The sequence below is a fragment of the Plectropomus leopardus genome, chromosome 4 (genome assembly GCF_026936395.1).
Source record: "Plectropomus leopardus strain MGB_pleo_1.0 chromosome 4, ASM2693639v1, whole genome shotgun sequence".
Classification (NCBI taxonomy): Eukaryota; Metazoa; Chordata; class Actinopteri; order Perciformes; family Serranidae; genus Plectropomus; species Plectropomus leopardus.
In genome coordinates this window covers 11,680,908-11,707,946 of record NC_142179.1, presented here as the reverse complement: position 1 = coordinate 11,707,946, position 27,039 = coordinate 11,680,908, and the positions used below count along the sequence as shown (strand labels likewise).

The 27,039-nt window shown below is 37.7% G+C and overlaps 4 protein-coding genes across 10 annotated transcripts in view; 2 read left to right on the top strand and 2 right to left on the bottom strand.

Annotated features, from left to right (window-relative positions):
* Window positions 1-310: 310 nt before the first annotated feature.
* Window positions 311-6,975, bottom strand: il12b2 (interleukin 12B 2). Of its 2 annotated transcripts, none has more exons than XM_042488447.2 (7): window positions 4,247-4,328; window positions 3,860-4,108; window positions 3,442-3,547; window positions 3,113-3,300; window positions 2,594-2,742; window positions 2,393-2,503; window positions 311-851 (listed from the first exon to the last, which is right to left on the bottom strand). In XM_042488447.2, exons 1-7 carry the CDS (start codon window positions 4,326-4,328, stop codon window positions 687-689), a joined length of 1,050 nt encoding a protein of 349 aa, XP_042344381.2. In that variant the 3' UTR covers window positions 311-686. The 2 variants fall into 2 exon arrangements, with proteins under 2 accessions (XP_042344381.2, XP_087932675.1); XM_088076549.1 differs by lacking the exon at window positions 311-851 and adding an exon at window positions 4,662-6,975 and having other exon boundaries at window positions 861-2,503.
* Window positions 6,976-8,852: 1,877 nt separating this feature from the next.
* Window positions 8,853-11,910, bottom strand: LOC121944393 (transcription factor BTF3-like). Its single transcript, XM_042488167.2, has 6 exons — window positions 11,805-11,910; window positions 10,872-10,940; window positions 10,319-10,432; window positions 9,772-9,973; window positions 9,618-9,674; window positions 8,853-9,224 (listed from the first exon to the last, which is right to left on the bottom strand). The coding sequence occupies exons 2-6, from the start codon at window positions 10,938-10,940 to the stop codon at window positions 9,178-9,180; spliced, it is 489 nt and encodes a 162-aa protein (XP_042344101.1). The 5' UTR covers window positions 11,805-11,910; the 3' UTR covers window positions 8,853-9,177.
* Window positions 11,911-12,353: 443 nt separating this feature from the next.
* Window positions 12,354-18,877, top strand: utp15 (UTP15 small subunit processome component). Its single transcript, XM_042488130.2, has 12 exons — window positions 12,354-12,536; window positions 13,907-14,025; window positions 14,121-14,213; window positions 14,369-14,553; window positions 14,797-14,975; window positions 15,806-15,931; window positions 16,160-16,295; window positions 16,382-16,466; window positions 17,183-17,338; window positions 17,562-17,663; window positions 17,873-18,006; window positions 18,144-18,877. Exons 2-12 carry the CDS (start codon window positions 13,936-13,938, stop codon window positions 18,442-18,444), a joined length of 1,587 nt encoding a protein of 528 aa, XP_042344064.2. The 5' UTR covers window positions 12,354-12,536; window positions 13,907-13,935; the 3' UTR covers window positions 18,445-18,877.
* Window positions 18,878-20,779: 1,902 nt separating this feature from the next.
* Window positions 20,780-27,039, top strand: part of LOC121944147 (rho guanine nucleotide exchange factor 28-like) — a 45,921-nt gene continuing 39,661 nt past the window's right edge. For 3 of the 6 annotated variants that reach the window (XM_042487846.2, XM_042487844.2, XM_042487845.2), the window contains exons 1-3: window positions 20,782-21,035; window positions 22,557-22,589; window positions 26,346-26,487. In XM_042487846.2, coding sequence (XP_042343780.1) covers window positions 22,557-22,589; window positions 26,346-26,487 — 175 coding nt within the window. In that variant the 5' untranslated portion in view covers window positions 20,782-21,035. Of the gene's footprint in view, window positions 21,036-22,556; window positions 22,590-26,345; window positions 26,488-27,039 lie in introns of all 6 variants that reach the window. The other 3 variants (XM_042487840.2, XM_042487839.2, XM_042487843.2) reach the window with 2 other exon arrangements.

Below are 27,039 nucleotides of genomic sequence, written 5' to 3'. Positions count from 1 at the left end.
TTATTTATCAGAAGGGAAAGGGTGGTGCAAAATAGGCGAGGCATCTCCAATAACTTTTTTTCAGCACTTGTGAGGGAGTTATATTAGTTTTTGATTTGGTTTTGGAGAGGGACATTCAACTTTAAATAGTCTTATTTTGTATTCATTTTAAATACCCTTGGAACCCCCAAACTTGCAAATGGGTTTGAAAAGCCTATTTTATTTAAAAAAAAAAAAAAAAATCACACACACACACACACACACACACACACACACACACACACACACACAAAAAGACAACTCCATAATCACAACAATTATCACTGCCAGAACTAGGGTTATTTATTATTTGTGGTTTAGGGAGGGTCATGCATCTCCCCCAATCACTCAGGGAGGCTCAAGGAAAAATATCTGTATTGGATGCCTCCCATTACATTTCAGTTTTAAGACTGCTATAAGAAAATACAAATGATAACTTAACTCACCCTCACACATAGAATGGAATTCATAATACTAGAAATGAACAAAAATGGAATAAAATTGCTCATGAAGATACAGATTTATTGCACAGCTGTTGCATTAAATTGAATTGGTTTGTACTTGGTGATGAAGTAATTACTTCATAAAAATACATCCAAATATTTTTTCACTACTCCTAAATAAAAGGTGATCATACACCAGTACACCTCCATATGCAATGCACATTTTTATTGAACATTTTCTTTAAAAGATGTCTGGCTCCGCTGGGCAGCTTTGTTCCTGTTTTTCTTCCTTTTCTTCTTGCAGTTGTCCAAGAACTCAGGTGGCAACTCTGGGCAGCAAGATTTTACAGTGTTTTTGCATTTGCATTGGTTCTTTTTTCCTGTTATCACCTGCAACGAGTTAATGACAGATCAGAGTTTGAAATGATGCAAAGAAAACTGGGAAAAGTTTTTTTTTTTCAGCAAATATATTGATGTTATTTTGCAAGGTTTGGTAGAATACCACGATACACCTTTTGTTGGGTTTTTGACATATCCACCAATTTCAGCAAATAATAAATGGTAAAATGCACATGCTAAAATGAGAATTTTATATATGATTATCTCTTGATTGATTTCAATGCATTTGACATCTATAACAAATTTGGTAGGTAAAGCAGGTGCAGCTACGCTAAAACATTTTGCATTTTGCTAGCTATAGTTGGCCTGTGTGGTCAATAATTACTGTTGAATGATAACATAAATATGCCTCATTGTTAGACATACTGTATTAGTTTATATGTCCTTATTTGAATTTGATCCTCTTCTTAAGAAGAAGTTAGATCATTACTATCATTTTTATTTAATAGATGGCAGACATGGAATTTTAAGTTTTACTAACTAAACTCGGCAATAGCATAAAAAAAACAACTAATTATTCATTGCTGGAATTCTTCAATTGTTCATTCATTACCAACTAAAAAAACAGCTTAATATCATAAATAACCTCTATAGGAACTTGTTTACCAATAAAACCTTAACAAAGTCCTGAAACCCGTTTAATAGCGATTAGTAAGTACAAGCATGTAATTCTGTTTCTGTATCTTGCATTACATTCAATGTGGATTTCTAATTTAAGTCAGTAGTTGTACATATGACATGAGCAGCACATAAAAAAAGGACGAACATGTATAAGGAAGAAAGCACAGAGCTCTTTTAATAGCCATTTGGTTTGTGTGGTGCCTACACAGAAACACCTACACACTTACACAGAAATTACACAGGGCCAAGAAACACACAGTGTGAAAGTTCAGATTGAAGTTGACTCCTCCAGTTATGATTCATATTAAATGATGCATTATGCAGATTGCTTTAAGGATCCCTTATGGGACCATTTCTAAGATTTGGTCCCATGAGACCCCAAAGGACATTTTGTGCTAGTAGATAACATTTCATATTGTCTAACAGAACTGTCTGTGTTGTAATTTGGGAGGTGACTATGCCAATGTCTGGTGTTTGTATTTCATAGGGACCCCATTTACCCTCACAAGGACCCCTGATGGTTGCTCTAAAATGGGGAACAACAGTCTTTTTGTTTGCAAGAAAGACTTTCCTTTAAATCTCCACATTTCACAGTAAGTTTATGATTTTTGCTCTACTTTTTGTATGTATAATCTAAAATAAAAAATAGATAAATGCACAAATAAATAGTTTGAGTATACTCATAAATAAAAATGAATAATAGCCATGTGTTTTGATGTCCTGTCATAAAAAGTAAAGACACATTACTGTGCTTCTGGTGAGTGCTGTGTTAACTCTTGGTCATCAGTGTGTGATTGCCTTATAGGGAGGCAGCAGCCAGAATCACACAGTAAAAAACAGAGAGGACATGAAAGGACATCATTGACACATAAGAGCAGGAGCAGACAGTTTTAAAAAGTTCAGCAGGTTACATTTTTCCAGGGAGTCCACTCGCTCCAGTTTGAGAGCACCAGTGGGTCCCGAGAGCGAGCCCTCAGCTTGCTGGTCCCCTTCGGTATCAGAGCAGATGATGAAAGTCCAGGCTAGAGTCAGACAGGTTTCACAATGAGAAAACCAAATGCAATGGAGAGAACCACAGACAGGAATGGAGAGATCAGCAGACTTGTGTTTACCTTGCCATTGTCTTGTAAGACATATTCAATCTGGTGCTCCAGACTGAAGAAGCTCTGAGGAGTTGACCAACTAGATGGTGCGTTGACGGTCACATTCAGGTTCTCGCCCTCCTTCTCACACTTGCCAATCTGGGGACTATCAGGTTTAACTGGACAGACAAGAAATTACAGTGAAAGAAAAAATGTATAAGTAAGGAATAATAACGTGACCTCTTACATTTGCCTTCTTTTCTTTTTTTTGTACTTTAATTCTTAAATTTCAAGTTGTCACAGCTGTTTTTGTTCTGTTTTTGTAACGATTCTTTTTTTATCATGACATTTTTCACAGACATTCATGTTGTTATAGTTTTTGATAATGTGTAAAATATACTTTTTTACTTTATTAGAAAGTTACAAATTTCCTAACAAATTAACAATCTAATTTTGTACTTTGTGAACAACCTTTTCCCAAAAGGTGCTTCAAATCTTGATAATCTTCTGCTGAAAGCCTTTAATGTCGCTAAGTTTCACTCAACTTACTGATGTCTCTGAGATAAAATTCAAAGGTCTTCCTGATGAAGTAGTCGTCAACGATGGCCTCAGCAGTGAGTTGGAGCATGGTGCTTTCCTCAGTGTAGGGGGAGAGGGAGTGGGACAGCTCAAAATGGAATCTCCCATGAACAGGCTGATCACTGCTGACCCAGTGACACGACTTCATACCTTTCTTGCTGCAGAGGCAAAAACAGTGTGTGAAATAGGTAACTGAGAAAGGTAAAGTTCTGTCTGCTTGTTTTTGATTAATCTTTATACACTATATGCAATATTTTCTTTACTGTAATTTGTCTGTTTTTTTGTTGTTGTTGTTTTACCAGTCAGGGCCAAGTCCAAGGCGCACTGCTGTTTGTTTCTCGTGGATCCACTCACAGCTGAGGTTACAGTCATAAGACTTCGCCCAATGTTTGATGGAGAAAGAATCTAAATTTGAAACACAGAGTAAGTGAATACAAGTTTAATGGAAAATGTTTGGATCAAAAAAACTGTCAAGAAGATATCACTAAATGACATTTATGTTGGAAGTGCATCATGATTCAGTATTGACACTTCCCAGTCTCATTCTCTAGAGAGAGAAATATTCCACCCACACAGACATGCAGAAAGTTTCAAGAATTTGGTCATTTTGGATGTATGTCTTGTCTACAGTTTAAGTTCCTCTATTTGAGAGAGTCTTGACATTTATAGTTTGAATGAACAGTGGAATCAATTGAAAATGAAACCAGAGCATCTCACCGGGTACGTCTTTCGCATCAGCCTCCAGAAGCAGGTAGGTTGAGGACAGCATTTCTCCTCCTCTCCAGCAGCTGTATTCTCCCAACATGGGCTTATCTACCATTGACACAGACAGATTTTGACCATTCTGCTTGATATTACCATTAAAATCTAAGAAGTCTTCGTCAAACATCCACGTGACAGGTCCATTGGTCTCTGTATGGCAGGTCAGGGTGACTGGATTTGCAACATTATGTTTTGCCACCACAACTAGAGAAACATTGATACAGACAGAGAAGGACACACACAAACAGATTTATTAACATGTCGGGATGAACAGGTTTATAATCATTCAAGATATGGGAAAATAAATGATAGATAAAAATGTTAAGCATAAAAAAGACATACAGTGTTTTGGAAAGTGCTTGAGTTCATGTGCTCCGGTGAGGCTGATGCACAAAAGTCCACAGATCCACAGTGACAAGGTCATCTGAGGAATTGTGACAGTAAGAGGAAGAAATTATAGGCTGGAAAGAAATCAGTCTTTTGCATTAGAATTAGGTCATTGTCGCTTGATGTGCTTGTGATTTCTTCATATTCCACTGAGAAACAAAATCTGTCTATAAAATCTCAGTTGGCTGAGTGCTTTTAGCAGAGAAATGTGTTACTATCTTCCAAAGTGACCTAAATAGCAAAGTTGTCCATTTACTCCCAATTTTATCATTTACCATATACAATCAATTGTTACATTAACTGACCAGATACTAAAAAAAAAAATTAAAAACAGATATACAAACATTTATTAATAAAAGTTATTTCTTACCATTTGAATGAGGTTACACTGAAGTGACATTTAAAAAAAATATCAAGAGCAGAAGTTGCCGTTGTAATCCTGATGATTGTATGCTCAAACTGACCACTGACCATCACTTTTATACCATTGCATACAGCATGCAGCATCATCAGTGTCGTCATCACCACCACCACCGCCAACATGACACCTCTGGAGGTGAGAGAGAAACTGAGCGATATAGTAAACTGATAAGCCCGTCAGCACTGCATTTCCTCTACACTGCTTTGAATGTCAAATTTTTAAACAGATTAACTGTGAGTTTCGAATAAGGGACCGAGGGATGGAGATAAGAAGTGTCAAGTGTGGGTGTTTGTCAGGGTGGGGGGTTTGCCCTCACTCTAAGCTAAAATGCTGCAGCATCACATCCCATATGAGATACACGTCTGATTACTGATTCTGGAATCACACAAACAGAACACACACACACACACACACACACAATCATTTGAGCTTTAGTTTTTGTGAAAGCTTAACATTTCTTTTTGAGGCAAAGATCCCTAAAGTTAACCCAAACCCAAACTTGTCCTCTTCATTCACAAAATGAGCCTACTACAGATATATCTTTTAAATGGAACATATAGACATTGAATAGAAGTTTTACAGAGACTTTTGTTAGTCTCTCAGCTCTAAACTTCCTTTTTTTGGGTGTTGTGAAATTCATTCTTGGTTTTACAAACAGTCTCAACTAAATATTAGATATTCTTCTACACGAGTGTAGCGGAAACGACAAGTCAAACTATTTGGTAACATTTGAAGTCATTTATATAATATAATGAATACTTCACTCACAAAATGACCATCTGTACATCAGTCACTGATGTCATGTTAAGCTGAATTCATAGAAAAAACTCCTGTTCTCACGTCTCCACAGAAAAAGGCCAGCATGTTGATTTATTGATCAAGCAGGAATTAAATTTAACAACAGAAAACTGTATCTATATCATGTTTTTTTCTACAGTAGCCCAAATTGCACAAACCAAACACTAGCTCTCTTCAAGCCGCAAAAATCGCAGTGATATGCTGCCTGGCCGTTATGTATAAAAAGATTGCATAAAGAGTTGTCTTGCCTTTGAGCCGGTACAGGAGGTATTGACAGTGCCGAAACAGTGTCTGTGTAAATGGGACAGACAGCGGGGACAGGACCATGGGCAGGACGGGTGTGACATTTTGACAACATGTTATGTATGCTATCCATACTGGGAGATTTAGAAAGCAGCTGATGGCAGTTAGTGGCCAAATCAAAGAGGAACATCAGCAGTAAAAGTCCACAAATTGAGAAAACAATAAGTTCTGGGAGCTCCTTACCTTCCAAGCAGAGGACGAGATTAGCTGCCATATGACAGAGACAGTAAATGACTGTTATTGCCATTTAATGCCATTGGTGTTGTTTAGAAAGCTCTGCTGACATGTTATATGTCACACCAGAGACCATCTCTGCAATGTGTTAAACGTCATGCCTGTCACACCTCTTTTGTTTCCACGATGCCAGCATGCTGTTTACAATCACACACTGAAGCGGTATGATGCCTCTGTCATTTGGTTCTTTGTAAAAAATGCAAAGGCTGCATAAAGAACGGACTTAGTAGCTGCCCTATAGCACAAACTCTGTGTAAAAGGGCTCTAGATAGGGTCATTTACATTTTCCATCGGCCCCCGTAACTCTCCTACACGCTTGGCACAGGGGAGAAGTAGCAATCTGCGACCTCACAGCTAGATGCCATGAAACCCACTGGAGCTTTTAGTCTGTTTTTTTAAGCCACAATGACACCGTGAAATCACTGGTTGCTGCTTCTCAAATGTGAATATTTGCTGTTTGTGTCTACAGTTAAAGTATTTTGAATTGCTGATTGCACAAAGCAAGCAGTTTGAATATCTGAGCTTGGGCTTTGGGAAATTGTGAGGGGCATCTATTATTATTTCCTCACACTTTATCAACCAAATGATCAATCTAATAATTCAATGATGAATCATCAGATTAATCCATAATGAAACTTTATTAGTTGGAGCTGTAAAAGAGAGATTGTACAAGTTATAGTTAAATAAATAAATAAGTGTGCTTTTGTGTTTCTTAGCAGTAACTAATCCTGGACTTAAATCCCAAACTTTACCCAGCATTACCTTGCCCCCCACAAAAAAACCCCTCCTTTTAAAGGATTTCCCCCATCATTTGATACTCTGAAAGTTCAAGGGCATGCAGAAATGCATGCATACACACATCTTTACATGGGAAAAAAGAGAGAGGGAGAGACACAAGGACTTTCCCTGCCATTAGTCAGTCTGGGTGAAATGTCAGCTCTTTCAAACTCACATTTTAATCTTGTGTTGATCCTCACAGATGCGTAAACCATCTGTTCCCATCATGTGTTCACCTGTGTGTGAGGTACTTCCATATTAAACAAAGCTTTGCATTAGCATTTGGTGTTAAAATTCTTCTTTGTCCTCATACAGTTTGGCAGGTAAGTACATACTGTATTGTTAACAGAAGCTGCTGACTACAGTGTGACATGCATATTGTAACCACATTATGATCTAAAATTCTGCGAAACCTGTTTGGTCATATGAACAGAAATAGTTGGTTTCATGTCTCAGTTCCTCAAAAGCCTTATGTATCTACTTTTTATGTACTTAAATAACCTCTCTGCCTATATTCATATCATTTATCTACAATGACTGCATATATATATTATCATATTACTGATAATAAGTTATAGCTACAAAAAGGTCTAGCTACAATTTTCACAGTCTTACAAATGAATGCAAAACCGATAATGTATAGCTGATACCGGCTTTATAAGCTAGTCTGGACTTATTGTGAACTGACAACAAAGAGATGTAACTGTGTATTAGTGGTAAGCATATTAAACATTGCTCTGCCACTTGATATAAATTAGTTATTGTAAAATGTTCTAATTTAGTTTCACTGTAGCTCAATCAACTTATAAAAGTATAAAAATAGTTTTGAGTCAACCAGCTTCATTTTTCATCAGAATTAGATGAATCAATGGAAATGAACCCACTAAGTCTGTATTATTTGCATATAAATCCCCAAGCCGTGGCAATATTACTCTATTTGTCAGCACTGTGGTCAGCAGCACTTTGCCAGGCTCTGAGCTCACTTCTGCCAAGATGACACAACAATTAAGTCTGCCTGAGAAAGTGGTTAAAATAGTTACAAAATCCACCCACAAAACACATTTAAGCAATGTCATATAAAAAGAGATGCAAGTATCTCAGTGTACATGACTTGTGCCTTCAGTTTTTGGACCCTTTCGTGCATGAATCCCAAATTGTACAGTTGAGTGTTTAGCTGGCTGGATTAGCTGCTAACAGAGTATAAGTTACACTGCCAGCTGATATTCAGCAGCACCAATAAATGACCCAACCTCATGTGTAATATCAGAGACAGGGTCACCTTAGTGCTCATGTAAAACCCCTCTCATGTAGGAACATTGACTAAATTAAGATGCACACTAATATTCCACTATTATTACAAATATGAGAGTGCTCTGAATTTCACACAGGTCATGTAAACAGCATATACTATTTGGATATTCCAAATTAAGGCTTTTTCTGAATTTAGCCATTTCTGATGAAGACATCTGGGATATGTCAATATTAGTCGAATTTAAGGAGCATTCTTGTACACAGCGCATTTAAAATGTGTGTTTAAATTGGGGTTTTTATTGCATTTTGTGACCCATGGCATCTTGCCTGTTCACGGTCAGCTCTGTGCATTGTCATGGATGCACTGCACGTATACTAACTCGCCAACTGTTAGCAAGTGTGTGGTAGAGATGCATGCCCCCCAAAAAGCCCATGTTTCTTTTTTGTATATGCCCAAACATCACAATGCCGACCTTTACAAGACGGCTTTACGGCTCTATATTACAGTCTGTCTACACTGGATGTGATTCAACCAGCATTCACTATAATGGAACAAGACACTTGTTAACTTAAACCAAAGCTGCTGTTCAGCTGCCAAGCCAGTAATGGCAAATATTCGATGATTAGTGGTTTATTACTGATGATTTCATTACCCAATCATCTGTGGAAATTTAGGGAACTAGGACCATGAGTTTGAATGTAATAAAAGCAATATCAACATGCTTTCCATTAAATGATGCAGTGAACTGCTGGAGCATTAAAAAAAAGAGAGAGAGAGATATTTAAATGGAATTTTATTACATGATAAATTCCACCAAAACATGTTTGATGTGTGGCCATCACAATTCAGGAGAGGCAGCGTGTGAAAGAAAAAGGTTTGCACATTCCAGTGAATAAAATAATGTCATCTGTACTGCTTAATGAGGCAAATCAAACAAAAGGCTGAGTGAGAGTTTCTATAAAAAGTGAGCCCAATTGTTAGAATTAAAATGCAACTTTTGTTTGTAGCCACAGAGCAATTACAGAGATGAACAATTTAAAATGCTGCTGTGACAAAGTACAGTGAGACAAGAGTAGCTTTGAAATGTTGGCTAATGTTTTTTTAGTTTGCCTCGTCCTTTGAAGCCTCATCAAAGTTTTCAACAAGATCTGAAAACGGAAAGAGAGGGGGGAAGAGGGTTGGACGACAGAAAAGATAAAGAACAGATAAAAATAAGAAAATGGCTAAGTATGGTTAGATTTATCTATCGTACAAAGAAAACTTTGTTACTAAACATGAACAAAATACTAGCCCTCCAAATTGATCCTTTCTTCCTGTTGGTGACAAAGGCTTGTATTGTATTCATAAATATGCATCCAGATACATTGAGAAAAACTTATTAGACGTAAGATCATAAAAGTGCCATGTGATAAGACACATATGCAAACATCTTGATCAGCCTGCACTGGAGTGTTACTTATGTGGCTCTATTTAATGCTTCATAACATTAATTATACAACTGCAAAACTTTGTTTTGAGAAGAAATGTGTAAATTTGCTTACCTGGAACATCATCATCATCCTCTTCAGCAGCAACCATGGGGGATTTGTTCTCTCCTGCTGTGAGGGGGAAGAAGAACAAATGGCAAATTGTTAATAAAAAGCACAAAAATCCTAATGATGTGTGCAGACAGCCCAGTGAAGGGTTTGCGGGTACCTGGTTTGGGCAGGGTCTCTGCTAATCTCCTGAGGCTGGTTAGACTGTCGGCTCCCAGCTGGTTTAGGATTCCCGGGAGCATCTCTGTGAGCTGCTTGTTCTCAGCGTGCCCTGTGATTGTGAAGGTGTTGGCAGCCAAGGAGGCCTGAACCTTTGGGTTATTGAAGTGGATCACTGTCCCTTGGTTTGTGAACATATTCACCTACAGTGAACACAGAAAAGGAAGTGATCGAAAAAAAGGGAGAGAGGAGTTTGAGGCCAGTGTCAGAGGATGAGCCAACAAACTGAAACACCATAACATCTACTTTTTTGCCATCATTTCTTTTTGAACCGATTGGCTAATTGCTTCAACATTAAAGTCCGGCAATTACGGGCTTCAATTGATAAGAATCCGATTATTTTTCCAGTCTCTTTTATGTAAAATTTGGCCTTTTGTATAATGTTATGTTTGTTAGTATTAACTACAAAGCCCAGTCCTGAGAGCATCAATGTCATGAAGAAGACCTGTCTACTTATTGCTGTGCATTTCAGAAATAATTTGCCATACCTCCTCAATGCCAGAGATGTTGTTGACTCCCAGTTTCTTGAGGGAGAACTGCAGCTTCTTATCATCTGCTGTTGCCGTCCTGTGCACCACCTTCTTCTTTCTGCGGGCTGACCCCTACAGAGCAGAAAAATTAGCTATATGAACCAATAACCCAATGACAAGACTCAGGGAAAAAAAACATTTTCAGGTCCAATGTGAAGGATTTTGGGACATTTGTTGAAAGAAATGATAATATTTATAACTATATTGTCATTTGTCTATAGTCACCTAAAAGTAAGAATTGTGTTTTCAATACATGAAGATTTCTATAATTTACACCTACATATGGAGCGGGACGTCTTCAACACAGCCTGCAATGTTGTTCTACAGTAACCCAGAGTGGATACTTCAAAATCTGGCTCTAAATAGGGCCTTCTTCATTTTCATGCCAGCCTACATAATTACCCGAAATGCTTGGTTGGTACAGAAAGTTTCTGCAACCTCACTGCTAGGTGCCACTACATCCTATACACTGGACCTTTAAAGTAATTTGCCAGCAGACATTTCAGCTCACCTTGCCGCCTATGCGGACTGACGCCTGCAGTTTGGCAAGCTTCTCCTGGTTCATTATGAACTCCTTCATCTGACACAAGAAAAACAGCACATACGCATCATCAAATTTGATATACTTACAAGTTACAGTAATTTGAAAAAAAAATCTCAATATACACAGTGCTGGGAGTCATATGAAAGTACCAATAATCATTCCACTAATGTCATCCACATTCATATCTATGTGCTTGGTTATAATTTGATCTTATAATGACAATCAATAGTAGAGAAATATGCAAATGAGTGTACAAGTATACATTTCATGACTAAAAAAGTGACAACAGGTCAAAGTGTGGGGACATAGTGTCTGATAGTAACAGTTCATTGGAACTGTTCAATGGGTAGTGCAATAACATTTAAGTGCCAAACCTAAAACTCCCCAAAATCCCCCCTGTCGATTAGCCTTTTGGCACAGCAAACGAACAAGAATGCACAGCTGTCAGAAGCCCAAAAATAGCAGCACACTTTCTAGTCTCTACTCAAGTTCTGCATGAATCAGACAGAGGTGGTCGGCTAAAGTTAGTGCTAAGTTTGGCTCTTAACGTTATGTAAAGCGAAGAATTATCACTTAGCTTTTAACTTTAAAAGCTTATGTTACACAGCGTGTCCCGACGAGGAGATGTGCTGAGTGACAATGATTAATTTCTAAACCTCCGAGCCTGGGAAGGTTATTTCTCATTCAGATTCTCAGGAAGTATTACAACTTAACTGTCGGCTTATTGGCTAAGCAAGCTAAACAGCTAGCTCAGGCCTTTTCAAACTGATGCTAGCATTCAGATATAATTGACCTTTTCCTCGACAGCTCGAAATGTGAGACAGGGGACTGTTATTTCTCTACAAACTCAAATTTGTACGAGGCTGATAGCTTAAAGGGGGTACAGAGACGTGAACTAACCTGGGAGTGTGTAAACACGCGGGTCACACAGTCGATAGAAGCTCAGAGAAAGGAGTGAAGATCGGAAGTGACGCACTCTGATCGATCAATTGCCGGATATGCCACCGCAGTTTTTTTTTCAAAATCATTATTTAATGTTTCTTAAATGTTTATTACAAGGGGTTTCTGATGTCAAATCTGTCCGTTCAGGTTTTTGAAATCGCCAAGATCATCTATCAATTCCCTGCTTTATAAGATTGACTAAAAGTAGTGAACTCTCAAAATGTTTTAATTTTTTCTGCACATTTTTAACAACCACTTGAAATATTAGAAATAAACTATTACTATTCAAAACTTTAATAACAAAAAAATCAAGTCAGTGCAATATCTCTAAAATTTCACCAAAAAGATTTATTTGTAAAGCAAACACAATTAAATAAGTTAATGAATCTATAGGCTTTACTTAAAAAAGTAGGTCCACCGTTAATGCAATTTAAAATATTTAAAAAAGAAAGAACGACAGAAAGAAAGAAAAAAAGGGAGTTATTTTAGTGAACAATAAAGATATGCCGTTCATACCGGAAGTAGTCACATGTCATCATGGCGTCCTCCAGTGCTCCGAGAGGCAACGTGATAACTCTTTAAAATGAGCAACTTTTGGTTAACTTGGACAACCAACATCTGTATCATCTAATTTCAACAAACTGTACTTGGAAAAAATACGACTGCACTCACGGATATATTTACTCAGAGGTAAGAATCATCAGAATGCACTTTATATTGGAAAATGCTAGGCTAACTAACTTGCTATAAGTACTGAACACGTTGCTCAGGTATCTTTCTAATAACCTGCTTTTATTTTCAACTCGTAACATTACCCGTAGTTTTATCGAGTAACTACAGACATCTCTTTTATTTTTTGACCTCTTCATGCGCAATAATAAACCATGGTGAAGACATCGACTGTCTCAAAATAGCGAAGCCGTTAGCTTAGCCTTCATGCCGGTAGTTTGGTGGTTTGTAATGCTGCTTGGTAGAAAGTTTCTGTGCCAACTCTGTTGCCTTTCAGGCCGTTTCTTTAAATTTTACGCCCTCTTTTGCCAGATGTGTTCTTGTAGACTATCTTGGTTAAGCTATTAACGCCTTACCATCCAATTTACCACGTTTGTTTTCCCTGCAATATATTTAATGTTAGGTAAAGCACATGTATCTATATAGCACATTTATACCCAAAGGCAACCCAGAGTGCAGGTCAAATCAGAGTTAACTATAACCCAATCACAAAGCATGCCTTAAGGGTCTGTACCAATAACAAATTCAGTTTAATTTCAGTATTATCTGAAATCCCAACATCCCAAATCACAATATGTCTCAGTGGTTGTCACAGTAAACGAAGTCAAAGTGTCCCTGTACCCTCTCAGGGGATTAGGGAAAAACTAACTCTCAAAAAAAACAAAAAAAAACCCATTAATGGGGAATGGGACCTTATAAGGTCGTGATAATAGCCTTTCTCCACTCTGTCTGACAGTATCATATTCTGTATATGTTTTTCTGAGTTAAATAGTAAACATTTGTCTTTTTTAAGCCGCTAAAATGTAAAATGAATTTGTCTGGGTTTGACCATTGCTGGGCTGCTCAGCACAAGTTTCTTTAAAAGTACTTACCAGCAGGTCAGTGTGGCTCAAGAATAGAAACTGACCAATATTGGTTTTCCAGGGTTGATACTGATACCGATTATATGTAGCTGATGGGACTGATAACCAATATTTTGAACTGATATGCATTTACAACAATAGGAAAATATTTCTGTTGAAATTTAGAATTTTGTATATAATAACTCCAACAGAAAACTTTGTTTTAATTCCTTTAGCAAATGTTTAATAAAAACTGAAACTTAAAAAAACATCTAATTTACAGTCAGTGAAAATTAAAATTAAAAAATTAATGAAAAATTAGATTATACCTGGGTGATTATTGGCCTGGGTGATTATCGAGGCCAAATATTGGCCTCGATAATCACCCAGGCCAATAATCTGTTGACCTCTATTTAAGAGGTTAAGCCCAAATGTCATATGTCTTGCAATGTTTTAATATCCATGAATTCATTTCTTGTATCTTACCAGACAAAAAGTATTTTGTGATTGACATAGAGATGGCTTCATTTAAACCCACAAAAATCCAAGTCTATCCCAAACTTGGAGAGAAAGTAACACAAGACACACTGTACTGGAAAAACTACAAGGTCAGTCTACTTTTTCATATACTGCTTTAATATTATTGTGGGCTTTAGTGTTGTTTATCAATCATAACAGTGCATCTTTGTTTCTCCTCTCACAGACGCCGGTCCAGATAAAAGAATTTGGAGCGATCACAAACATAGATTTTTCCCCGGTGGCTCCACATAATTTTGCTGTGACAGCATTCACAAGAGTATGTTGGCATCTCTTGTATGAATCCAGATCAGTTGTGTTTATTCAAATTCATCAGTGTTTACCTCATAAACAATTCTGATTCCAGTCAGTCCTCTGAATATTTGAATATCTGTATAGTTATAGCATCTCATTCTAACTCTGGTTTCTCTACAGATCCACATATACGGGCCATTTTCCCAGGAGCCTGTGAAGACATTTACACGGTTTAAGGAGACTGCATACTGTGGGAGGTTCAGGTCAGACGGTCAGCTGCTTGTGGCGGGATGTGAGGACTCTGTGGTCCGGCTGTTTGATGTCAGTGGCAAGGTGGCAATCAGGATGTTCAAAGGGCACTCAAAGTAGGTATCTCATGTTTCACTGTCTGATGGTGTTTTTGCCGTCCTAACCTGCAGACTGAGTGTTACACACTGACGTTATTTAAACGCAGGAGTTGTTGAATGATGATCTCTTGAGTGATCCATCGACTGAAGTTCATGATGATCTCAAGAATTCTGACAACTTTAAACTGTCTTACTGACCTAATGACGTCTGGCTATACAGGTGAATTGACATAAATTTTGTCTCATTTTATTTCTGCTCAGGGCTGTACATGTCACAGACTTCACCTCAGACCGGTACCAGATCCTCACAGGGTCAGACGACTACACCTGTCGACTGTGGGACATCCCAAATGCCACAGAGCTCAACAGCTACCAAGAACACACAGATTACATCCGCTGTGGTGTCACGAGCAAACTCAGCAGAGACCTCTTCATTACCGGTGAGATGGTAGTGAATTTTTTAAAAATTATATAAGATAAAAGTTAATGGTAGAATTAAAAGGAGGACAGGAAATTACCTTTTTGGCCCATTAGCATCAATTTTTTAGTGTTTACCAGAATTTCTGGATTTATATATGGACAGTAGACTTTTTCAATAGAACCACAAATAAATGTCATCTGTCACAGTGTCTTTGAAATTATTTAATAATAACATAATCCGTCATTATTTTGGACTTTTGACTGGTATTTTATTTCCTTTTCAATTACAAGAAATTACAGTAAAATAATTTGCTTAAACAAGAAATAAATTTGGAAAGAAAAATAAGGTATTCATGTAATTTATATATGTAGAATAAATAAATTTGTCATGCAAAATCAGTAGTACACAAAGGAAAAAAAAGTGTAATTAAACTCTAAATTCTGCCCCTGAGCTATTTGGCAGAGTGCCTTTGTAGTAGGGCTGTCAGTAAATATCATAACCTTGATCATATAACCAACTTGTAATAAGTTTTGATAATTAATATTTGATTTTAAGGTATAGGACTTGGTTTTATTTGTTTATCTTGTAATGTGTAGGTATGTAGATCTTTTAAAAGACATTTTTTTAGGATAACTCATAGTTTTGTCTGTCTTTGTGTGCCCTCTCGTGGACATAATGAGCAAAAATAGATATTCTAATGGTTCAACCCTGTGTTTTTTAAGGAATAATCTAACATCATTTTGGGCTAGTTTTGACAGTCCTGTGCCGCAGATGGGAGGATGAGGACCAGGATTACGAAGTTTGGCCTGTTTGTTTTGTGTGACTAGCAATCAGTGTTTTTTACCCTAGGATCTTACGACCACACACTGAAGCTGTTTGATGCCAGAGTGGATAAGAGTGTGATGACCATGGACCACGGCCAGCCAGTAGAGAGTCTGCTTCTCTATCCTTCTGAGGGACTCCTCGTCTCTGCAGGTGGGCAGAAGTTTTAATCATTGTCATATTCAGTCAGTGCATCCAGAAAATGTGCCCACATGTTGTCGGAACAAACACAAATTCTGTTATTAGTGTTTATGCATTTGAATATAAGGATCCCTCAGCATTGTTTAGGTTGATGCAGATAATGACACTCATACACACACGATATTATATTAACTAATGTTGATCCCTGATATTTAAACCAAATATTGCCTCTCTCTTTAGGAGGTCGCTATGTGAAGGTGTGGGATCTGCTTAAAAGAGGACAGCCTCTGGTGTCACTGAAGAATCACCACAAAACTGTCACCTGTTTGTGTCTCAGCAGCAATGGAGAGAGACTGCTGTCAGCCTCTCTGGACAGGTACGGGACAGGTATATGTACAGTATGCACGTCTGTAATAGCACTCTTTATACAGTCTAATGCAGAGTCTCTTTTTGTCTTTTCAGGCATGTAAAGGTGTATAACACAACCAACTACAAAGTGGTGCACAACTTTGACTACTCTGCCTCCATCCTCAGTCTGGCTTTAGCTGTAAGAAATTACATTCAACTCTTCATCAAGTTCTGTTATAAGTTTTTCATGTTGGAAGAGGAGGTTAATGTGGAGAGACATTCAAATAAGTGAAGCAACATATATGATGATTACACATTTGGCTGATTTTGGCTGATCACAAAACACATTTTTGGCTATAACTCAAGAATTAATTTGCTGATCTCAGTCCTCTGCAAAAACACTTTTCTAGCCGTTATTCAACATCATAACTCAGGAACAGAAGGGGAGACACTTGGTAACATACTGAATTGGTGACACTAATCTTGGGTGCCCACTTTTTGTGCTGATTGTTTAGATCTGTTGTGCTGTTGGGTTGAAGAAGTGTGTGAAGCATTTAAGTTTAAGAATATGTAGCTTCTATGCAGCAACATTTATATTTGAAGTATTGTTTACTGTCATGGCTACAAGTGTGTCAGGACAGACATGAATATAAACTGAGACTGAAACTTGACTGGTTGGTGAAGGGAAACAACCAGGCTATAACTAGGTTCTTGTGTATTTAAGGAAGTGTTGAATGATGATCTTTTGAGTGATCCATCGACTGAATTTCATGATGATCTCAAGAATTCTGACAACCTTTAAACTGTCTTGCAGACTTAAAAATGTATCATTGTGAAAGTGAGTGGATGTTGTCTCATTTTATTTCTGCTTGTGGATTTTGGACAGTAAAACTATGAATGTGTCTTTCTCCTCAGCCAAATGATGAGTCCATTGTGGTGGGTATGACCAACAGTATTCTGAGTATTAAACACCGGAAAAACCCTGAAGAGTCAAAAGGCATCCCTGGACAACAGAGGCGACGGCCGTCATACCGTGTTTTTGTGAAGGGGAAGAATTATGTCCCTAAACAGGTACATCTACACTCAGTGAACGGTCAGTAGCTGAGGTTAACAGTCTTAGACTTGATGTGGTTTGCTGAATGACCCCCCAAGAGATGTTCTGACTGAATCATACAAAAAACAAGGTCAAACTGACCATGGCTAATGCCTGTATTGCTGCACAGCGAGTTATTATATAACGCTTTTCTCTCTCACTATTGTAAATTATTTGTCTTGGTTCTTCATCTTTTTCTAGGATGATTATCTTGTCAGCAAGCCAGTCAGACAGCATTTGGCTAAATATGACAAGCAACTCAAGAAATTCAATGTATCGAAGGCTTTGGATACAGCTCTGGAGGTAAATATCCCATGTATTTAAAACATTATCAACATTGTTTTACATTTGCAATATAAAGCAGTGAGAGATGCTGATTTCCTGTTGCTGGCTGAATGGCTACCTTTGATATTTGAATCTGAGGAGCATCCCTCATGCAAAAACCAACATTTCAGAAAGGTCATATTATGACTTTGCTGTTATCAATAATGTATATTTAATTGTCTTTATAGACATGGACAAGACTGCGAAAGCCCGAGGTTACGGTTGCTGTTATAAAGGAGCTGGATCGAAGAGGAACGTTGAAGAACGCACTGGCAGGAAGGGATGAACAAGGACTTACTCGGTTGCTTAACTTCCTCATAGGGTAAGACGCAGATAAAACCTCATTTGATTTCACAAGGTCTTGAAATAATGTGTTACTGGATATGGTGATTTATGCATCAAACCTTACATAAATACAAGAGCATATGAATACGAACACCTTGTTTTTTTCCTCTCCAGGAACTTGGTTGACCCCAGGTTTGCTCCGGTCCTCACAACAGCTGCCGAGAATATCCTGGACATCTATCAGTCAGTAATCGGCCAGTCACCAGTGGTGGACCGTCAGCTGCTGCGTTTGCAGCAGCTGGTGGAGACAGAGATTGACTACCAGCAGGAACTCCTGGAGGTGCTGGGCATGTTGGACGCAATGTTTGCCTCCTCCCTCCCCAGGAAGGAGGTGCCGTGCCCTGGCTTCAGCAGGGCTAACGGCCTAGCTCAGGGAGAAGAGAGTACCTCGAGACCACAGCTTCAGGCCACCTGAGGCTCGCATGGAAGAAAAACTGCTTTAGACTGGGTTAGAGTGCCTTCACAACTCTGAAAACCTCTTTGAAACATCAGACACATTTGCTGACATGACAGGCTATATGTCACCAAACAAACATTTTGGTACAGGTTTTAAGAGACTGACAAACCCCATGGTCTCACTCTGAGGTTTTAACTCGGCGTGACTGACATCAGGCACCAGAGAGAAGATGCATTTACTGTGTGAAGAATCTCTGAATGTGTGAATGGTAAAGTGAGGCGTTGTTTTTATTGGAAGTCTTGTAATTACACTTTCAAATGTAAATGTGGTGTATGTGTGTGTGTTTGGATGATTTGACTGTTAATGTCTGCTTGTTTTGTTTTCATAAGATTTGGCATTGGTAAATGTTTTATAAGCAGATATAAATAAATCTTTGTAATAGTGAAACAGACTAATTGCGTTAAAATTTCTTTAAACTTCCACTTATGATACGTCTTCAACATGCAAGTGATATTCAACTTGTGGCCAGCGGTCCACAGGGTGCAGTGTGGCCTGCTGACCGTTTTTTAATTCACAATGAAAGTAAAGTGATGTCAGAGTGCATAAAATTGCAGCAAAATAGAGCTGCTTTATAAAAAAACAAAGTCAGGGGAGGATCTCCCCCACAGAGGTCCAGGCTAAAGCCGAATTTCTTCAAATCCTAGAAATGCCCCTGTGTTAGTCTGATCTGTGGCCTGCTACAACTGCATTTACCTTTTGGCAAAAATGAGTGAGGAAAGCAAATGCCAACAGTGAAAAATGTTCATTACATTTTTTTTCTGTTGCTAACATGCAATAGTCAAATCTGAGATCACACTGTCAAAACTCTTTGCACAGTCAGCAAAACAGAAGTAAGTATATTCAATTATTAAATGTTCCAAAATCCACAAACTCATCTCATTCATACTCCGCCACCTGCAAAACACAATGTATTTGCAACATATCCAAATAATTATAATAACAAAACTTAAACTTTCAATACAGAATGATGGCAAATTTTGTGCATTTTGGTAGTGACAGTTCAGCTCCTTAAATGTATGTCTCAATAATGATACTGTAATACAGAAGATTCTCTTGAAATTAATTATTATATCTATAAAGTAACCAAATGAGAATGTTTGCTTTTAGGTAATCAATTTACTGCACAATCTAAATCCTTAATTATAATAATGCAAAAATTCTGTTCATGCAAGTATTGCCATTAGGCAGTCTTATGTAATTATTAAAGCAACTTTTAAACTTATTGTTGACTTGGTAGTTTTAGTTTCACTGTGCAGAGTGATGTATGTGCAGAGTTTGATACTATAGAAGGCTGTTTTCACATTTATCTGCAAAAGGGATAAACTTTCTTAGCATTCACCATGTGGACATAGAAACTTGATTTTGTGGCATGACAACTAGTTTAGAAGCCTCTTGTGGTCCAATATTCAAATTGCATGTTCATGTGTAAACTAGCAAACCCATGCACATACACTGAGAGTGGACTTTTCAGTAACAAAACATCCCCCGTCCATGTCAAACTGAGGAGAACATGTCAGTGTAGTATAAAAAATTTCTAGGTTATTGAACGGGAAAAAACAGACAAAACCCCAGTCACATACTGTAACATTCACTCTTTATAGTAATTCCATTTTGTGTTCTATTTGTGTTTTATTTAGCTTGTTTTGGAGTTGCTTTTTGATTTTGTTCTATATTGTCTGTCTGTAACTTATGTTGCTGTCTTGGCCAGGACATTTTTCAAAAGCATTGATTTTTTTAATCTCATGGTTAAATAAACAAAATTATTTATTAAAAAAAATTTATTTATCTAAATTTAAAACATAATAGTATATCATCATGTAATGCTCCCAGTTTTTATTTCTTAGGTCAGTGTGTTTAAGGTGACCTTGCTGTCTTGAGTGTGAATTGTTTTAAGTGTTATGGTTGGACAAGTTTAGTTTGAGACATGAATGAGATGTTTTGGTGGTTTTAGTTTTGGATGTTAGATTAACTAGGCTCATACTCATTTGCAATTTAAAATAAAAACTGGCCCCTGGCTTCCTTTTATAGACCTTTTCCAGCAGACATTTTGACTTGTTATAGCAGGAAACGCGCATTAACGATGGCTGAGTTCCATTAAGAGTCCAAATAAACTAATCCAGTGAGCCAGTGTGCGCAGTTTTAAATCCTACCCTAAATGGAATGCAGTCGTCATTAATGATATTAAGCTCACCTGTGCCATTTTTTCTGGACTCGTCGCTGTTTTATCGCCTTCCACTCGAGGTCGCTGTAAGCTCAAAGAAACGGTTAACTTTCACATGTAAGGAGGAATTTCATTTGACCAAACGGAAGACAGAAAGCATCAACACTGACAGACAGAGGGGAGGATGCTGTGTCAGTGGAGGCAGCGGCTCACACTGAAAACAGCAACGGCACCGACTGAACGCCATTTCTCAACTTGTAGCTTTTAACAACGACACTTCAGTTAGCAGTTAGCTAGGCGGAGGATGTATCCGAGTTAGGTGCTGTTGTTTTGCTGAATTAAAGCGCTCTGTGAGGTTTCTTCTGCCGGAGTTTGAGCTCTTGTGAAGGTAAGTACGTCAGTAGTGTTAACCCCTTTTCTGCTAGCTGTTGACTTTTTCATTTCAACGTGTGTGTTTAATTTAATTGACAGTTTGCTAACATGTCAACTCCGTCGAGTGGTGAAATACAACCCTGTGAAAAGAGCCTCAAGTTTATTCTGCAGCTAAATAGGTCAACCTTAAACCGAGTTCAATTTATTCAAATCATTGGGGGGGAAAGCACATACATTTTTCTAAAGCTAGACTGTCGTGTTTATGGTATTTAATAATGAAAATACAATTTGGTGCAATTAATAATCCAAGTGTGTTGAGCATTTTTTTGGTCACACTTAGAAAAAGTATTCATCTCTTGGTTTGCTCATGATTTGCCTTTGTTCACTGTAATAGTTAGTGTATTTTAACTATGAATATGTAATTATAAATTTAAATGCTGAAAATAAAGTGACTGTATAGGAAAGCATTTCTTGAAAAATTGCTGTCAAGACCAGTGGTGTCATGTAACTAAGTACCTTTACTCAAGTACTGTACCTAAGTACGAATTTAAGGTACTTGTACTTTCCTTCGGTCTGTTCTTTTCATGCCACTTAATAATTATACTCCATAACATTTCAGAGGAGAATATTGTATTTTTCACTTCATTACATGTTTTCCAGCTTTAGTTTCTTTAAAAATAAAGATTTTTTAACAATGTTTTGTTATAAATTAAACTAGAAACCGTTTATAGTACAGCTATAAGTACAGCTGAAATTATTAGCTGATTATTCAGTTAACCAATTGATAGAAAATTAAATGCCATGTATTTTGATGAACATTAAAGTCTTTTTTCTATTTTTTTACAATAATTTTGAAATTTCTGGGTGTTTTGTTGTTATATTTCTTCGTTGGTTACTTAATAAATTCTTTAAGAACATTTTCTGATTATTCTTACTTACTTTAACTGAAACTGAAATTCAAACTGAAATAAATAACATTTTAAATGCAGGACTTTTGCATGTAATAGAGTGTTTTCACAGTGTGGTATTAGTACTTTTACTTAAGTAAGGGAACTGCATACTTTTACCACCACTGGTTAAGACCTTACTGATGTGTCTATTTTAAAGAGCAGAAATGATAAAGAACAGATCTGAACCCTGCAGCACTGAACTCAATCGATTTCCAGCTTTAGCATGTGTGCGCACGCACACACACACACACACACACACACACACACACACAAACACACACATGCAGGAGTAGGCTGAACACTGCCTGCAAATCAGATTGGGGCATATTTGGTGTTCTGGTACTGTCTCCTCACACTAAGGTAGAAAGCATCACCATTAAAATCATTATTCACATACTTGAGATCAAAAGACGGTCCTGTCTCATGGAAGGACCTCTGGCTCTGCTTGGCATAGATGAGGTTTGATAATCTCTTCAGGATCAGAGGAGCCAGCACAATAACCAAAATAACCAACAAAGTAATGAGAAGTCACATGTCTACAGTGAGTGTAGGTTTTAATGTTTGTCTCTGGTTGTCTTTGTTTGCAGATGGAGCTCAGCAGGAGGAAAGTGCCACTGTATGTGAGTATGTGTTCCAGTTTGAAGTCAACTTTGAATCCTCCAATTAATCTCAAGCGTTAGTTATCTCTGTGGAAAATCTCTGCAAATTGAGTTTGGAATGCAGCAGAGTCGTTTATTAAAAAAAGAAAGTCTGTGGTGGAGTTTTTGGGCTTGTGACCAAACCATTATGTTTAATGAAAATGCATCAAATGTTGTGTCTGAAAAGGTTATAACTGTTTTGTGGACAAGCATAAATAGAGAACATGTAATTTAATCGAGTTCTCTACAGTAACTGTAGGTACAAGTTTTTTTAAAATGAGATTTGACACTAGGGTCAATGAGGACGCCATGATGACAGGGGACTTATGTTTCCGACTTTGATCAAACAGGGACTTTATTGGTCTTTGAAGTTTAAAAGAAACATCTCCTAGGTTTTGCTGATGGATTATTTGAGCACTGAATCATAGTTTCATTGGAAAAAACGTAACCATATCCATCAGTGCAACAGTGACATTAGGAGCCTGGCATTTGTGTGTATAACTAGCCAATCAGTAACTCTGTGATTCATTCACAGTGATGTTTTTTATTTGTATTTTACTAACTCAGAGTTGGAAAGAACGTGTATTTGCTATCAGTTTGATTTGTGATGTCTCTGGTTGTGTTAAACCTTTGAATGGATCTGTTGTCTCTGAGGTTAAGCTCTAGTCAAACAGGGCAGGGCCATGGTCAAATATTGCTTTATTGGTTTCAGTTTGGGTAATCTTAACAATGTACGCAAACATTAATGAGAACTAATGTTTCTCTGAGCATCAAAGGGGGTGATACAATGCTCACACTGTAGTCAGACAATGAATCTTTTCTAATTGACATGTTTTTAATGTGGTTTTCCTTTTACTCAAGGTTAGCTAAAGGTTGCCAACCTTGTGTGACGGCACTATCTAGCCCATTTCATGTAGTGAAACACCTGCACCTTAGATACTCTGCTTGCCTTCTATCGATGCCTATGAATAAATGAATACACTTTTGCAAAAACTCAGTTTTAACAGGGAAGATTGTAAAACTTAACAAAGTTGACGAGGGTTTTGACAAGACTAATCCGACTTTCAATGAGCAGTCCTTCTATTTTCTTTACTTTAGTTTTCAGTGTAGAAAGTTGTTACCAGTGCTGGAATAGCAATGTTCCCTGCAGGATTCTCCACCACTGAAGTGGGCTTTGACCAAATGGACGTACACACATATCTATATTTGTACAGTAGACAATACAAATGCCCTCTCTAATCTGTGATCAGACAAAATCTCCTGTCGTGTGTTAGACTTTCTGAAGCCTGAAAAAACAGCCAAGAGGAGATGCAAAAGCCAGTTTCCAGAAGTCCAATTGAATTACATTATGCCCAAAGTTTATAATAAAATTTCTGGACAGTGATGCCAAAATGAATCTGCCTATCCCAGCTTTAATAAGATAATCTAAATTCTCGTTTTTCTAAATTAAGAGGTTGATTTTTTTATTAAAATTTGCTAACTGACGTTCAGTATAAAATATAGCTGAGGTTAGTGGAAATTAGTTTTGTGGGGATTTGGTCAAAACTGAAAACTCAATAATTTGTGGTCAACATCTGGTCAACCATACAGAGGTGAGGAGTCTTAATGAGGGCACATGAGAAACTCTGCAGACATAAAATTTGTGGTAAAGCTGGTGTTCTCTCTGTCAAAGAATATCCGACTGGGGATAAAGAAATGGATAAGTGAACCTGAAGGTAGGATTAGGTGAGATGGAGAGACATGGAGGCAGGATTACTTGCAGTGTCTCTTTCTAAGGAAGCGAGAGAATCAAAGAGAAAAGCCTTTGAGTTTTACAGCGTGAGAAATTAGGTTAGCTGTTGAGGTGATGCAAGGCTAATAGAAAGATTCTCACGAGAAAAAGACAGACTACTTAAAAAATAACATCCTCACTCTTGCACAATCCTGTATTTATCTGTGATGTTCCTTGCTTTTCAAGTCAAGCCTTATAATTAACATTTTTTGGTTTACCTTCTATCCTTCAGATTGTCTCCTCTACTTCTGCCTCACTCCCTCAGTTTGATTTGTTTCCCAGAATAACTCACACAGGGTGTCATGTGGCTGCATCACTGTCTGGTCTATTGAGGCCACTGTAGGTGGACAAATTGTTATCTTCTACAATAGATTTCTTCCCCTGTGACTGGTGGATGTTGGTAAAGAGCTGCAGCTCTAAAAAGCAGACTAGTAGCCATGGAAGATGTTTTTTTTTCTCAGGGACTAAAATTAAAGGCAGATGTTAAGTTTTGATATTTAAATTGCAAGAAATATGACTTCAAATTTAGCTACAGTTGCATTAGATATCTGAACACTGCAGACATTTATCTGCAGAAAAAAAGTTCTCTGCAAATCAACAGCATGGGCCATGAGATGATTAATCATGCACTTATCAATAATTTTATATCAACAATGAGTTGAATGACATTGTGCAGTGTGAAAGGGGCTGCCATCTAGTTCCGTTAGATTGAAACAAGGCAGACATCTCTACGGCCAGTATCTCCAAACTTTCTGCGAGTCACACCAAAACAGTCTAGATTGGTATAAAGTACTACAGGTAAGGGAAAGATATGCATCTTAATTTGGGGGTTGAACTTTGCAAGACATGCCGTATAGAGACAACTCACACGATGAGCAACAGATGAACATGTCATCTCAACATTCGTCATTTCAGAGTCTGCGCTGTCTACCCTTTAATATTTTCTTAAGTGCAAATGGACATTAAGTGTGCTAGTGGCCCTAGAGTTTCAGCTGTGAGTGCCTTAACAAACCATGCACTGTGTTCATTGCACATTTTATGCAGGGGATGCTATTATTATTATGTCAGTTTGTAGTTATTTAATTTAAGGTTTCGTTAAAGTAATAACACAAATAAACCTATGGGGTAATTAAGTTTTCCTTAAGTTCTGCAGAGTGTAATAATTCATTGTATCGCTAAATAAAATCTTTGCATAATATGTCTATGGCTGGGTGTTGATGATTAATGTATGTATGTAGTGCAGAATATTGAAAATGTCAATGCCAAAAGCAGGGATCCAATGTCTGGTTAGATTCCGAAACTTTTTACTCATTGCTTGTTTCAATAGTTCCCAATTTAAATCGAAACTGTCAGTTTTTTAATCAGTCTTATTCAGGAAAAGTTCTTGTACAGCTACATTTAAGTATAGTTTCCTATTTTTTAATAAAAAAAAATCAAAGAATCATTTTGGTATTGGTATCAAAACACATGTAGTGTATAAGGTCATGTCATACCCAGCCCTATATAGAACAACAACCAAGATTTTGAGCAGTTCAACCCAAGTCTCTCAAGTGAGGATGTAGAGTCTAGTTAGGCTTTCATAAAACACCTCACACCCACATTTGACCTGCGCAAAGTTTTTAAAGGCCACTAATCTGTCCACATATCAGTGTGACTGTTCTCCATATTTCACTTTGTTCTGCCTCAGATCAGAAGTCTAAAGTGCTCTGGTCTGTTGGGATCAGGTCAGTCTTTTCAGCAGACACTAAGACATTCCTGTTTTTATTGAAGGGGATGTTTTATTGTATCCTCAAGAGGCATGCTGTCAGGGGATTTGGTGTACTTTACAGAAATGTAGAACAGTGCATCAGAATAGAGTCTTTACTCTAAAATGGGCTTGTATCTTTAGGACCAGAAATATATTTTGCTCTCTAGCATCTTTCTTCTTTATTATGTCTTTCAACCTCTCTCACTTTTCTTTATCTCAGGGCCAGGCGAAGGTATTTGCATTGCTCGAGGGCTTAGACTCAGTGCCGGAGGATGTGGAGGTCTACGTTGTTTTGGAGGGATCCACGCTGGTTCATGTCACCAGGGCTCAGAGTGATGTCATGCTCTGCTTTATAGTGCCTGGTATGTTCATGTGTGTATGATGTGTAATGTATTGCTTTTATGTTGCATGTATTTTGGGTTAATTTGTTATGTTGTACATCAAAAAGGGAGAATTTATTTAGAAAACTATGTGTAGACATTGAATTGCGCATCCTGACAATCCCAGATTTTCCACTCCTGCCTGTGATATACTCAGAAAGAGTATATCACTGTACAGTATATCACACACACACACACACACACACACACACACACACACACAGAGACACACACATACACACACAACACAGACACTGCACAGTCTGTGACTTGAGGTCTGGAAAGGCACAGAATCTTATCAGCTTCCTCTCAGGAGGGAAACAGCTCCACAAACAATACGTCAACATTACTGGGCCTCTGTGTCGGTTGACACAGACAGCCGGCAGTCCTGCAGGCTTGAGCACTCTCTACAATGGCTGGACTATTTAAGGCAGGTCTTCTTCTCCATCAGAAAAAAAAAATGCCTTTACCGGCATACAAAATAAAAACATTTTTCGCCATACTCAGTGATTCTTTAAGGTGCTCAGGCTCTGA

Coding starts and splice junctions, on each gene's coding strand:
- LOC121944393 (XM_042488167.2), bottom strand. CDS start 10,940: ATGAAGGAGTTCATAATGAACCAGGAGAAGCTTGCCAAACTGCAGGCG. Junction 9,675..9,771: donor AGAGACCCTGCCCAAACCAG/GTACCCGCAAAC, acceptor TCCCCCTCACAG/CAGGAGAGAACAAATCCCCC. Junction 9,225..9,617: donor GGATGATGATGATGTTCCAG/GTAAGCAAATTT, acceptor TTCCGTTTTCAG/ATCTTGTTGAAAACTTTGAT.
- il12b2 (XM_042488447.2), bottom strand. CDS start 4,328: ATGACCTTGTCACTGTGGATCTGTGGACTTTTGTGCATCAGCCTCACC. Junction 4,109..4,246: donor CAAGCACTTTCCAAAACACT/GTATGTCTTTTT, acceptor ATGTTTCTCTAG/TTGTGGTGGCAAAACATAAT. Junction 2,504..2,593: donor TCTTACAAGACAATGGCAAG/GTAAACACAAGT, acceptor GTCTGACTCTAG/CCTGGACTTTCATCATCTGC.
- utp15 (XM_042488130.2), top strand. CDS start 13,936: ATGGCTTCATTTAAACCCACAAAAATCCAAGTCTATCCCAAACTTGGA. Junction 14,554..14,796: donor ATGTTCAAAGGGCACTCAAA/GTAGGTATCTCA, acceptor ATTTCTGCTCAG/GGCTGTACATGTCACAGACT. Junction 18,007..18,143: donor TTGCTTAACTTCCTCATAGG/GTAAGACGCAGA, acceptor TTTCCTCTCCAG/GAACTTGGTTGACCCCAGGT.